General features: G+C 39.8%; 1 protein-coding gene across 5 annotated transcripts in view; it reads left to right on the forward strand.

Annotated features, from left to right (window-relative positions):
* The window catches only part of MELK (maternal embryonic leucine zipper kinase), a 78,572-nt gene that overhangs the window by 30,087 nt on the left and 34,577 nt on the right, over positions 1 to 13,908 (forward strand). For all 5 annotated transcript variants that reach the window (XM_033431118.2, XM_033431116.2, XM_033431119.2 and 2 more), the window contains exons 9-10: positions 11,581 to 11,649; positions 13,067 to 13,165. In XM_033431118.2, the coding sequence (XP_033287009.1) occupies positions 11,581 to 11,649; positions 13,067 to 13,165 (168 nt within the window). The remainder of the gene's footprint in view (positions 1 to 11,580; positions 11,650 to 13,066; positions 13,166 to 13,908) is intronic.

The following is a 13,908-nucleotide window of genomic DNA, read 5'->3' on the forward strand; positions in this document are numbered from 1 at the left end:
CAGGCTCAGTAGGTGTGGCTCGCAGGCTCAGTAGTTGTGGAGCACGGGCTTAGTTGCTCCACGGCATGTGGGATCTTCCCGGACCAGGGCTCGAACCTGTGTCCCCTGCACTGGCAGGCGGATTCTTAACCACTGTGCCACCAGGGAAGCCCCTAGGTCTTTTTTTAACCTTGTGTTTTGGCTGATGGCCTCACACTAAGAGTAAAGGTGTCAGCTCTGTTATTGTTGTTTGCTTGTGCTTGTAGCAAACAAACAACGTTTAATCTGTGGTTTCTTTGCAAGAATCTTTTAAAACCAGTTGGCTATTTTGTGAAGATTTAGTTTAGTTAAACCAGATACTATGATCTGTAAATCCATTTAACTGGGCACAGTAGTTCACAATAGGCACAGAGTGGTGCAAGGTAGAGCCACTGTCACCTGTCATGTGTCACTGTCACAGTCAAGGAAGAATGACTTCATTCTGTAGTTTATGTAGGGACTAGTGAGGGTGCCATTGCCAATCCATATACTAAGTTTTAATAAAGTTTAATTTTTGTCTTATTTTTTAGATAGAAATGAAAGTCCTAATATATTCTTTCCATGCCCTAGTGTGTCTTCTTACATGCCTTTGAAGACCCCCAATCAAGAATAATGAGTGGTCAACTCTACATATTCTTTAGATGGTCTCTCAATTAATATAACCCCTCTCAGCCAAGTTATTGAATATCAGTAAATTAGGGATTATTCTCCCTGGAAATTTACTGAAGTTATGGCTGAGCTGAATAAGAGCAAAAGCAAATGTCAGTATAACTGGTGCAGGAATTGACATCCTTCTGTGAACATTGAGTCTTCCAAGGATACTTGATTTCTTGGTGATGAGTATTTGGGAATTGCAGTAAAACATTATACTGTAAAGGATGACTGTAATAGGGAGTTCCCTGGTGGTCAGGGAACTGGGAAGTGAGATCTCATAATCTGTAAGGATGACTATAATAATTTTATCCAAGAAAAATTTTGAATACTTGCCTTGATCATGCAAAAGTCTCAATAAAGATGTCTGACTTTGAGCAGTCTACCTTCCATATACCCTGTGGATATATACCTAGTAAAACAAAATGAGGTGTGGATTTACTAACTATAAACTTTGATTGTAGAATAATTATATCTCCTTTATAGCAATGATTATACAGGGCTATAATTCTTGATTTGTGATGTTAAAATGATGTAATCCACATGTAAGAAGAATACTTGGCAGGAAGGCATGCATTCAGTTCTTTCAAGTCATACCCAGGCATTAGGGGCAAGTTAAACAGAAGGGTAGGTAGGCAGGGAGGGGGGGTTCGGTGGGTGGGGACATATCTTTGTTTTATCATATTGAAAAGTACTAGCTGTTCTGTCAAGAAATCATTCCTCCCAAACCTCACTCTTGAGTAAGTAGCATAATGTACAATTCTATAGATGTGTGAATAGTTAAGAGTCTGTGCTGGAGCTTAATTTACTCCTTTCTAGAGTGCTAAATGCAAGGAAAGTTTGGTTAATATCTTTTTTTTTTTTTTTTTTTTTTTGCGGTACGTGGGCCTCTTACTGCTGTGGCCTCTCCCGTTGCGGAGCACAGGCTCCGGACGCGCAGGCTCAGCGGCCATGGCTCACGGGCCCAGCCGCTTCGCGGCATGTGGGATCCTCCCGGACCAGGGCACGAACCTGTGTCCCCTGCATCGGCAGGCGGACTCCCAACCACTGCGCCACCAGGGGAGCCCTCTTGTCTTGTTCTTGATCTTAGAAAAAGCTTCAGTCTTCCACCACTGAGTATGATGTTAGCTATGGATTTTTCATATATGGCTTTTACTATGTTGAGGTAGTTTCCTCCTATTCCTAGTTTGTTGAGTATTTTTATCATGAAACGGTGTTGAATTTTGTCAAATGTTTTTTCTGCATTAACTGACATGATCATGGTTTTCACCTTCATTCTGTAAATGTGGTCTATCACATATATTGATTTGTGTATGTTGAACCAAACTTGCATTTCAAGAATAAATCCTACTTGGTCATGGTGTATAAATCTTTTAATATGCTGTTAAATTTGGTTTGCTAGTAATAATTTTTTAAAAAGTAGAATAATAAAGTTTTGTGTGAATCTTCAATCTCTAAAGCTGATGTGGAAAGTGGGGGAGGTGCCTTCAGCAGGCCAGGTCTGAGTCTCTATCTCTAGATATACAGAAGTAGAGTTCTATGCTTATTTGGGTTGTGCTGAAGTCTCCTCTGCCTAGAGCATCTACATCAGTCTTTTTTTGTTGTTGAAATTTTTTGCTTTTCTCCCCCAGTTCCTTTTGTTTTCCTCCGGGGAGATAGAGCATTCTGAAGTATGTGTTTTTCAAATTTTTGTGACCCTTGCACATGGTTGCTTATTCTTATTCTATTACAAAAGTAATACTAAACATTCCTGAGTTTTTCTTATTTGCCAGACTCTGCTCTGAGTGAGGTAGTTGCTATTATTGTCCCCCTCTTATGGATGAGGAAACTAAGGGGCAGAGACCTTACATAACTTACTCAGGGTCTTATAGCTAGTAAGTGGCATAGCTGGGATTTGAACTCAGCTAGTCAAGCTCAGAGCCCGTTCTCATACCACCATGAGATATTGTTTCTTATCTCTGTAGTTGCTAGTCTCAAGAGAATCGTAGACTCCCAGAGCAGAAAGTGATCCCCATCCCAAGCTTCTTTTTGTGTCCATTAACTTGGGAATGTTCCCAGACATCCCAACTTTTCAGATTTACCAGGACTATATTTACCAGTTCTCCTAATTCATATTAGGTATTGTGCATCAGTTTTTCTACTCAATTTAGGTGTCACCCCTGGTAGAGCAACTTGTCCTCATTTTCTTTATCAGTAGTGTTAAAGCACTGCCGTAGTCAATTATTTCCAAGGTCCAGTCCATCTTTGAATAGCTATAAGTTCTCTGACTTCTATTTATTCACATTCAGTTTTCCTTGTTTGTTTCAGCCTAGTATTCTCCTCTGTTGATATTTTGAATCTTGATTCTGATCTCATGTAATATCAGCTGTCCTTGCCAGGATTGTGACATTTTGTACATTTTTTAAATATCTCTAATCCAAGTTGTTGATTAAAAAACTGAATAGAGGTCTTCCCTGGTGGTGCAGTGGTTAAGCATCTGCCTGCCAATGTAGGCAACACAGGTTTGAGCCCTGGGCCGGGAAGATCCACATGCTGCAGAGCAACAAAGCCTGTGTGCCACAACTACTGAGCCTGCGCTCTAGAGCCCACGAACCACAACTCCTGAGCCCATGTGCCACAACTACTGAAGCCCATGCGCCTAGAGCCTGTGCTCTGGAACAAGAGAAGCCACTGCAATGAGAAGCCCGCAGACCGCAACGAAGAGTAGCACCTGCTTGCTGCAACTAGAGAAAGCCCACGTGCAGCAACGAAGACCCAGTGCAGCCAAAGATAGATAGACAGACAGACAGATAGATAGATAGATATTTTTTAAAAATTAAAAAAAAAAAACAACTGAATAGATCTAGACCACCCCTAAGTGTTCTCGGTTTTTAGCCTGTATCAGATACGCTTAACCAAGATTTTGTGGGTTTATCCACAAAGATAAAATAAGTGACTGTTAATACCTTATTGAAATTAAGCTACACTATATCTGTGGTATTCCTCATTTACTGACTTAACTCTAAGCTTGCTTTTTTTTTTTTTAACCTATCTGGACCCAAACTTCTATGCTATTTATTTGCCTTCATTTGCTATTACTGCAAGTTCACATTCATATGGCAGCCATGGAATTAATGCTCCTAATTATTATTATTATATATATAAAATATATAATATATATTATAAATATATATAAGTATACATGTATATAATTTTTGGGGGGGCCGCGCTGCGTGGCTTGTGGGATCTTAGGTCCCCAACCAGGGATCAGACCTGGGCCCATGGCAGTGAAAGTGCTGAGTCCTAACCACTGGACCTCCAGGGAATTCCTGATGCTCATAATTATTAATGTACTGTTTCACCAATACGAGGTGAGTGTACCAACATACAAACTTCAGTGTTCTCTACTTTTATTTATTTATTTGAGTACACTAGTGGATCCTGGATGAATCCTTTGGGGGAGGGGACTTATCCCAAGATAATATAGAATTGTTACATCCTAATAGTAGATATTAGATCCAAGTTTTGATATTTTTGGTAAATCAGATGTTTCTTTGGTACAATGAGTATGGTAGAAAATGTCTAATTCTTGTTCAATAGAGATTTAGCCTTCCTAATTAATATTATTTACTAATACTGTATATTCTTTGTTTCTCCTACTCTGAATTTCATTTTTTTTTTAGTTTTTCGTGTATTTGCAAGTTGAAAATTGATTCAGATTAGGACTTTTATGCATTATTATGGAATTTAATTTCACACATTATAGATTTTGAAATTTATTGTAATCTTGGCTCAGAACTATTGTTCCGAGTCACAGTGTAATACAGTCTGCTGGTTGAATCTAATTAAGGTGTCGTATCACTTGCATGCAGTATGTATCTTTGCCTAGAATGTTCTAAAATTCCTCACTTGGGAATAACACTTCCCTCAGTTCTTGGTTTGATTGAAAAACCCAGCAATATTTGACACACTGTATGTAAGTCTTGTTTAAGAGGCAGACTTTGTTTATCTTTAGTGTTTGTTGACTATTTTAAGCAAAATGCTAAACTGCAGTTTCCAGTATGGTTACTAAAAGACTGAGTATTAATCTTATTAATGTTGCATATTCATCTGCTGTCATTGCATTCAAAGACAAGCGTGACTGTATTCCAGTTCTGGGTACCCAAATATTAAGGAAATATAACTAATTTAGTAAATGAAAGTTGAGTAGCTTGAAAGTAAAATTGCTTTCTAACAAGTATAATTTATAATTTTAAAGAAAATGAGCAAGTTATCTCTTTATGAGATAATACTTTACAATTATAGGGTTGACTGCAGTACTATTATTATGTGTTGGAGAGGTTGATCACCTGCCTTTCTTAGTACTGTATGAAAAAACAAACAATTTCAAGCCCATTAGTATTCCCAGGATTATCTCACTTATTAGCACACAGATCTTTTTTCCTCCTCCCACTTGGTTTCTCCCTCTATTACCTGTTTCTTAATCTCATTTGCAAGGTAATCAGCCCTTAAATAAACAAGAATTCTCCAAAGATTGAGCAGAAACCAGGGTTAAGGGGCACAGGCCTGGTTAACACAGGGCCTTTTGTGAAGATGCTCTTCCCCAGCAGAATTGTTCCTCTCAAGGCCTTTTCTATTTGATCCTTAGATATATACTTTCAGTATTTAAATAAGGAGCCTTTCTCCCTGTCTATTTCTAGGTATCCTTAGAACTTCCAGTGTGGTACAATAGAAAAAGTATTGTATCTCTCTTCTAGTCCTGTCTCTACCCCTTTATTGCTCTATAACAGTGTTTCTCAACTTTGGCGCCATTGACAGTTTGGACTAGATAATTCTTTGTTGTGGGGGACCGTGTATTGTGCGATGTTTAGCAGCATCCCTGGCCTCTACCCACTAGATGCCAGTAGCAGCCCCCAAATTATGACTATCAGAAATGTCTCCAGACACTGCCAGATGTCCCCTGGGGGACTAAAATCACCTCCAGTTGAGAACCAGTGCCTTACAACGTTGAACAGGTATTTGATTTCCCTGGCTGAGACAGTTTCCTCATCTGTGTAATGTAGTTAGTAATCCCTGCCTACTGCACAGGATAAAATATATGTATAAGTGCTTTGTGTGTTTTTAAGTACTGTGTACAAATAAGAGGTTGGGGTAAGCCTGGCAGCAGAACTCAGCTCTGGACTTTATTTCTGCTAGTACTTCAGTGTAGAGAATGATGCTGAGAATGTCAGGTCTTGGTGATGGGGCACAGGCCTCATGCTTTGTTTGTCGATAGTACTCTATAGAGCTGTTCTGTTCAAATGGAGAAAGTGGGCGGGTATGTTTCAGGAGGTGATGTGAGCAGGACATGACTAGTTGATGTGTTCTTACCAGGCAATGCTGAGATCCTGAGGCAGCTGCAGTGGGGCAAAGCTCTATTGAGAGGGCATGTGCATCCTCAGAATGACTCTAGCCTTTCTTACTATACTGAATATTTAGCACTCTGGCATGCATGGCTTTGCCAACATGCCATCTTTGCTCTGCTACCTTTTTGAGTAGCCCTATCTTCCCCTCCTATTTATTTCAAATTGAACAAACATTTATTGTCTCTTATGTGCAAGGCATTGGTCCAAGTGCTTTCACATACATTCTCTTCCATTCCTTTTATAATCCTGTAAGTGGCATTACTATACTTGTTTCACAGTAACAGTAGTAATAGTAGTAGTAGTAATAGTAATAGTAGTGGAGGCAGCAGCAATAGTAGAAACTAGACGGTATTGAGTTCTTACTCTGTGCGTGTGCTAAGTGCTTTATATGTATTAAATCATTGAGTGCTAGCAGCAATTTATGGAGTTGATACTGTTATTATACTTCTTTTTACAGATGAGGAAACTGAGGCACGGCAAGGTTAAATAGCTCATCCACACAGCTAGTAAGTGGTAGACCCTGGATTTGGATCTAGGCAATTTGTCTCCAGAGCCTACTCTTAGGAAACAGGGTCAGAAAGATGACATAACTTGTACAAGCTCAAGGAGCGAATGAAAGGCAGACTAGGATTCAAACATAATGTATGACTCCAGTCTCTGCCTGTTTCCAGTGTGCCAAGCACCACACTTCTCATTTACTTAACCTCCCTGCCTCTCTCTGGATAGGATTGCTTCTATGATGCTAACTTACAGCACAGCACAGGGGATCTATTAAAAGATACTTCGTGAATTCAAGTTGGGATGATAAAAGGGGTGATAAATAAGAGGCAAAGAGGAACTTGGAATCAGCCTCGTGGAGCTCTTGTCATTCAGTGCTTTGGTCTGAAAATTCATTTTTACATCTGATTTCTATAGAATTCTGCTACTTTTAGTTAAGAATGCTTTTGTTTTGGATGGTAGTTTTTGAATTTAAAGGCATAACATTTATTTTATTACATAGTTCTGGTTATGGACCTGTTATCTGTGTGTTGGAGCAGACCAGAAAGGTCTAGAACCTGGAACCAGATTTATCCTCGGGGTGGGCCGGTGATGATAGGAGAGAGGTAATGCAAGTAAGTTAAACCCTTATAGTTGGTATATTAGTTTCCTAGGGTTGTTATCACAAAGTACTACAAGATGGTGGCTTAAAACAACAGATATTTATTCTCTCACAGTTCTGGAGGCTAGTCTAAAATCAAGGTGTTAGCAGGGCCATGGTCTCTGAAGGCTCTAAGGGAGACTCCTTTGCCTCTTTCTGGCTTCTTGTGTTTGCCTGAAATCCTTGGCATTCCTTGGATTATAGATGCATCACTCCAGTCTCTGCCTCTGTTTTCATGTGGTGTTCTCTCCTGTGTGTTTGTGTCTCTGTGTCTAAATTTCCCCCTTCTTATAAGAACACCAGTCATATTGAATTTAGGGCCCAGCCTAACCCAATATGATCTCATCTTAACTTGATTACTTCTGCAGAAGCCCCTATTTTCAAATAAGGATGCATTCACAGGTTCCAGGTGGACAGGAATATTGGGGGGTCACTATTCAACCCAGTGCATATGGTATCCAGAGCGTAAGCAGCAAATGGCTTTGTGTGCAGTCAGCATGAGGAGAGACCCACTGGAGTAGGTGCAGGTTCTGACCAGTGAGTAAAGCAAGACAGGACACTCTAGAGGTTGTGCAGGTTGTGATCAGAAATTCAGGTAGATCATGACCCTTTGATCAGTGTAAGCAGGTAATAGGCCGGTCTCTACTTTCTATGGGACCCTGGCAAAAGCAGGCTACAGTATTTGAGGTACCAGGCATCTGATCAGTTTGCCAAGAAAGAGAACATGTCAGGTACCCAGGATTTGAATCATGAGTGGCATTTGGTCTCAGGAATAAGGAAAAGCTCAGCTAAGAGAGTGGGGCCAACTAGATCAGGGCCAGCCATGCAGCAACTGTGACTCGCTTCTGAGTCCCAGCGAGGTGGCTGAAGCATCCAAAAATCCCCCCTTCCCAGGGATAGGCCGGGAGCCCAGGCAGCAGTGAGCCTTCAGTGCTTGGTGGATGACGGATAGTAAGGAGAAATGGATTAGAGGCTTCATTATTATAATTCACAAACAAACTGTCAGCATCTGACATTGGCAAGCGTTAAGGTGCCCTGGCAAGATATAAATAAGAGTGGTATCTCTGGGTACTAGTGAGTGCTTTAGATAAAGGGGAATGAAAAATTTAATAACATTAAATGTCATTTGTAAAATGAAAGCTCTTGTCCTTCCTAGGAAACACTTTGTAGGTCAGCCTGTCTGCTCTCATCAGAGAGGCTGAATCAGAGGTTGAGTTGTTTTAACGTTAACACCTTTTCTTTTTAAATAAATTGCTTGATAACACTTCCTTGGAACTTTGACTATTTCTTTAACATATTCAAAATCCAGCCTGTCATGTAGTTCTAGGATTCTGAGTGATCTATACTGTCTGTTTCTCCCCTCACTGTTAAGCTGGACTGATTTCTGTGAGAATTATGTCCTAGACAATTCATTCGTAAGAACAGAGAACCCCAATGCTGGTGCTAGTTGAAGCCTTCTTCACCTACTTGCCTCCACTGTTCTAGGCTCGTTCAATTACTGTTGGGTGTGTGTGTGTGCGTGTGCGTGCGTGTGTGTGCGTGTGCACGCGTGCTTGCCCTTGTCTCCCTGGACCTATGATATATTTCTAACCCAGGATCCTCATTCAGGTTATTTTGTCATTGATTATTTTTGGGAGCCCTCTGGATTCCATCAGAGCATGTTCCTTAGTTTCCAAAGTTATCACAAACAATTCTGTGGTGAATGTTACTGTTCATAGCACTAATAAATTTTTGTATGCCAAATTATTTGCTTAGGATAAATTGCTAGAAGTGAAATTGCTGGATCAAGGATATGTGATCTTGAATGCTTTTTATACATATTTCCAAATTACTCTTCAGAAAAGTTTATGCTCTCTCGTTGTATATATAAGTGCTCTTATCCCTGAACTCTAACACTGGATAATTTTTTTGAAGTTTATCAATTTGGTAGATCATATTTTTGTTTAAATTAATGGCTTTTTTTTTTTTTTGGCTGCGTTGGGTCTTCGTTGCTGCATGTGGGCTTTCTCTAGTTGCAGCAAGCCAGGGCTACTCTCTGTTGCAGTGTGCGGGCTTCTCATCGTGGAGACTTCTCTTGTTGCGGAGCATGGGCTCTAGGCACGTGGGCTTCAGTAGTTGTGATGTGTGGGCTCAGTAGTTGTGGCTCGCGGGTTCTAGAGTACAGGCTCAGTAGTTGTGGAGCACGGGCTTAGTTGCTCCATGGCATGGGGGATCTTCCCAGACCAGGGCTCAAACCCATGTCCCCTGCATTGGCAGGCAGATTCTTAACCACAGTGCCACCAGGAAGTCCCTAATTGCTTTTTTATTGCTAGATTAGTTGAACATATTTTCATGTTTATTAACCATTTAAAAGTTCTTGTTTTGGGAATTACCTGTGAATATTCTTTGCCCATTTTCTTTTGGAGTGTACGCTTTGATCCCATTTCTTCTTTTATGGAACAAATATTAATTGAGCACCTTTTATATGTTAGGGCCAGACAATTTTCTAGGTGAACAGCACAGACAAAATCCCTATGATTAAAGAGTTTATATTCTAATATAGTGAGGCAGAAAATAAACAAATATATATGTAGTATGACAAGTAGGGATAAGGACTGTAAAGAAGTGCCATGAAAGGCAGGTAGAGATGATGGTGGGCAGGGATGCTATTTATAAAGGTGGTTTGGGGAGGCCTCATGATACCACTGGTATTTAAGGGGAGACATGAAGAAGATAAAGGCACAAACTCTGCTGATATTGGGGAAAGCATTATAGCGGCGGGAACAAAGAGTGCAAAGGGCCTAAGGCAGGACTGTGTTTGACTTGTGATGTGATCATAGTTTGTTGAGTGCGGGAGAGAGTTAGGAGGTGAGTTTCAGAGGTAGCAAGGAATGGGGTGGATGTGGGGTTTCAGGCCACGTAGGGCCTTGGAGCCAGAGTGAGGAATTTGGATTTCATTCTGAGTGAGTTGGGGAGCCATTAGAGCGTTTGAATAGTGAAGTGATATGACCTGACCCAACGTTTTGAAAGAACATTGGTGTTGGTAAGTAGAGACTAGACTCTGAGGGACATTGATGGGCTCTGGAAGACCAGTTAGGAGCCTCTTGCAATATATCAGATGAGAGACCCTGCAGGTGTGATACAGGTAGTAACAGGTGATTCTGGATATATAACATAGAACCAATAGATTTGCTGATGGATCGGATGCGAAGTGTGAGGGAAAGAGGAGCTAAAGAAGATCCAGGGTTTCTGACCTGAGGAGCTGGTAAGGCAGTTGCCATTTGCTGAGAAGGGGAAATGTGGGAAGGAGAGGATTGGTGGTGATCTGTGAGAGCTTTTTATGTGATGAAGTGTATTAATCTTTTGCCATTTAGGCGGAAAGGTTTTTTCCCTCAATTTGTTGTTAATTAGCTTTGTTAGTTGTGTTTTGCTGTACAGAAATGTCAGCTTTTAAATCTTGTCATCTGTTAATCTTTATAGTTTTTTGGTATTGCTGTCATGTCTAGACAGGTTCTAAAAAATAATCACCGATACTTTCTTTAAGTATTCTCATGGTTTAGTGTATGCATTTAACTCTTTAATCTGGGTAGAATTAATTTTGATATAGACTGTGAATTACAGTTCAATCTTAATTTTTCTCATATAATTAACCTGTTATCCTAGCATCATTAAACAATTTGTTCTCTGCTAAGAATAATGATTCTATCATTTCCTTTGAATTGGGAAAGAGGGGTGTGTGACAGGTTGTGTGAAGAGGTATTATATCACGTATTTGTGTTTAGCAAGCTCCTAGTCTTGTTTTGGTTGATGACTTGGTGACTGTAATCTCTGAGTATAACAGGTTATAAACATTTATCTCCTGAGTCTCTTCCATTCCCAAAAGAGGTACTGGCCTTAGAAGGTGGCTTTCATCAGTTTCCTCAATGATTGTGAATTCTGCCTTGTGGATGATATGTGACCTGTTTTTAACCACAGCCTGTGTCCTCCTACCAAATATGCTTTTCTGTGACCCACTTTTGTCAACTGACAATTCCTCTGGGATTATAAACTAAAATTTGCTTCAGCAATAAAAGCACTGACTACAGTGTATACTTCCTGTCCATTTAATCATACTATAGATTCCAAAGCCCTGTAACATTTACGTTTGCCACTCTTACATTATCTGTGCTCTCGCCCTTACCCGATATGTGGATATTTTAGAGGTGACAATATATTGTGTTTAACTAACTGGATTTTCTTCTTTAAGGCAAGAAATGGGTTTCTTATGTTATTAATAATGTTTACCAAATCTTAAACTTGGCTGGAGTCCTCAAGCTTGGAAGTAAACCTCCAGCATGTTGTTAAACTTAGAAATTTGTGTTAAGGCTGATTGAACCTAAATCTCTTAAATGCTTTCTTTGTTTTTTGTAGAGAGGGAAATATGAGGTTCCTAAGTGGCTCTCCCCCAGTAGTATTCTGCTTCTTCAACAAATGCTACAGGTAATCTTTGTTATTTATTTTAAAATAATAGAAGTCTTTTGTTATTATTTGATTTTAAGATGTCTGTAGTGCTACTACATTTATCTATCAGCTGTAAAAAATTCCATTCATTGTATCTACTCTGCAGATATTCTCTACTAGGTGCTTTCTTTGCAAATGCATTTTTTTAAAAAGACTGCTACCATATATCTTTGCTGACTTGGTTTTTCTTCCTTTTTCCTGAGCATTGTCTGTTTTCTCTAACCAGCTCTTGCTCCACTGTTTTCTGTTTTCTTGCTCCCACTCTTTTTCCATTAGATATATAGTAGATACGGAATAAATGCTTAAATGAGCTGATGTACAGTTGAGTGGGCCTCATGATCTAGTGCAGTGGTTCTCAAACTTTAGCATGTATCAGAATTGCCAAATGGGCTTATTGAAACACAGATTGCTGGGCACCACCCTGAGAGTGTCTGATTCAGTAGAGCTGGGGCAGGGCTAAGAATTTGCATTTCTAATAAGCTCCCAGATGACACTGATACCGCTGGTCTGGGAACCACACGTTAAGAGCCACTGATTTGGTGTTATGATCTCTAAGGGTGAAAGACAGGAGTGCTGAAGTCTAGTTATCCACCCTACCAAGCAATAGGCATGCCACCTAACCAGGTTCTGACCTATAAAATGGGGATTCTGAGCTTGGCCTCAGTGCTTGCTACATAGTATTACGTGGATAAAATGAGATTAATGGGAAACACTTTGAAAAATATGACTACCTTATTAGCAATATTTTTTTCATTATTATGTATTCAGTTTTTCCATATATTAAGCCATCTCTACTTTTTATTCAAAATTTACCTTAAGCTCATCTACCTTGAGTAGGGCAAGACCACCAAATCTCCATAATGAGATTGAAAACACCTCATCCTTTCTTCTAAACTCCCCAAAACTTAATCTTTGTTGATTAATTTTTCTTTCCTCACATTTGAAAATTACAAATGGAAAAGAAAGGTGTGCTTTTCAACTTGTTATATGTGATTGTAAGCTCATCGGAGGTAGAGATTGCATATTCAGTGTGAATGCCCTGCATTGTGCCTGCTTGAATATTAAATTGGTGAATATTTCCTGTGAATAGGTTTTCCAGCAAAAGACTATTACATCATACAATAGATTGACTTAACTTCATGAATAATGTCCATACCAATGAAGTTCATGTTTGTTAAACATTTATCTTCTAAGCCTGTGTTGGTAGCTATAGTTTTCTTGCCTCTATTCCCTTTTTAAAAGAATTTATTCCAAGGCCATTTTAAGGTCTTTGACAGCATTTTTGTGATGATAAAGTTTACATCTGTTCTGATGAATTTTGAGTTCTCAGGAGGAAAGGTGTTCTATGCTCTCTATTTAAAATGTTAATCTCCAGCTACCTCTCAATGGCCACTAGGTGGACCCAAAGAAACGGATTTCTGTGAAAAATCTATTGAACCATCCCTGGATCATGCAAGATTACAACTGTCCTGTTGAGTGGCAAAGCAAGACTCCTGTAAGTAAAATGAAATCCAGTAAAATTAAAAGACAAAAACTTTGTGTGGATTCAGGATGTACAGTGATGTGGTCTAAATACAAAAGAAAATATATTTTGTAAACTTATCTGTCAGATTGGTGTTTGGGAGATTGTAACTGAATTGTATATTTGCCCGTTAATCTCTAGGACAGTGGCTCCTAACCGGGCCTGCACATGAGAATCACAAGGACCTTAAAAAAAAAAAAAAGTGTCTGGGGCTTCCCTGGTGGCACAGTGGTTGAGAGTCCGTCTGCCGATGCAGGGGACACGGGTTCATGCCCCGGTCTGGGAAGATCCCACATGCCGCAGAGCGGCTGGGCCCGTGAGTCATGGCCGCTGAGCCTGCGCGTCCGGAGCCTGTGCTCTGAAATGGGAGAGGCCACAACAGTGAGGCCCGCGTACCGCAGGGAAAAAAAAAAAAAAAAAGTGTCTGTGCTCTGTCCCACAGCAATTAATGGATATTTTTTAAAAGCTCCCTGGTGTTTCTCACGTAGTCAGGATTGTGAACAGTGCTCTGGGAATCTTAGGCAAGTTACTTAACTTTTCCAAACCTATATATTTGTCTGTAAAAAGTAGGTTAAACCTGTTCTTTCTATTTCCCAGAGTAGTTATAAGGTTATAGAGGTTCTCAAACTTTTAAGTCTGAGGGCCCCTTTATGCTCTTCTTATTCACTTATTAAAATATTTAGTGATTGATTCATTTAAAAGTAACAGTACTAAAC

The sequence above is a fragment of the Orcinus orca genome, chromosome 6 (assembly GCF_937001465.1).
Source record: "Orcinus orca chromosome 6, mOrcOrc1.1, whole genome shotgun sequence".
Taxonomy (NCBI): domain Eukaryota; kingdom Metazoa; phylum Chordata; class Mammalia; order Artiodactyla; family Delphinidae; genus Orcinus; species Orcinus orca.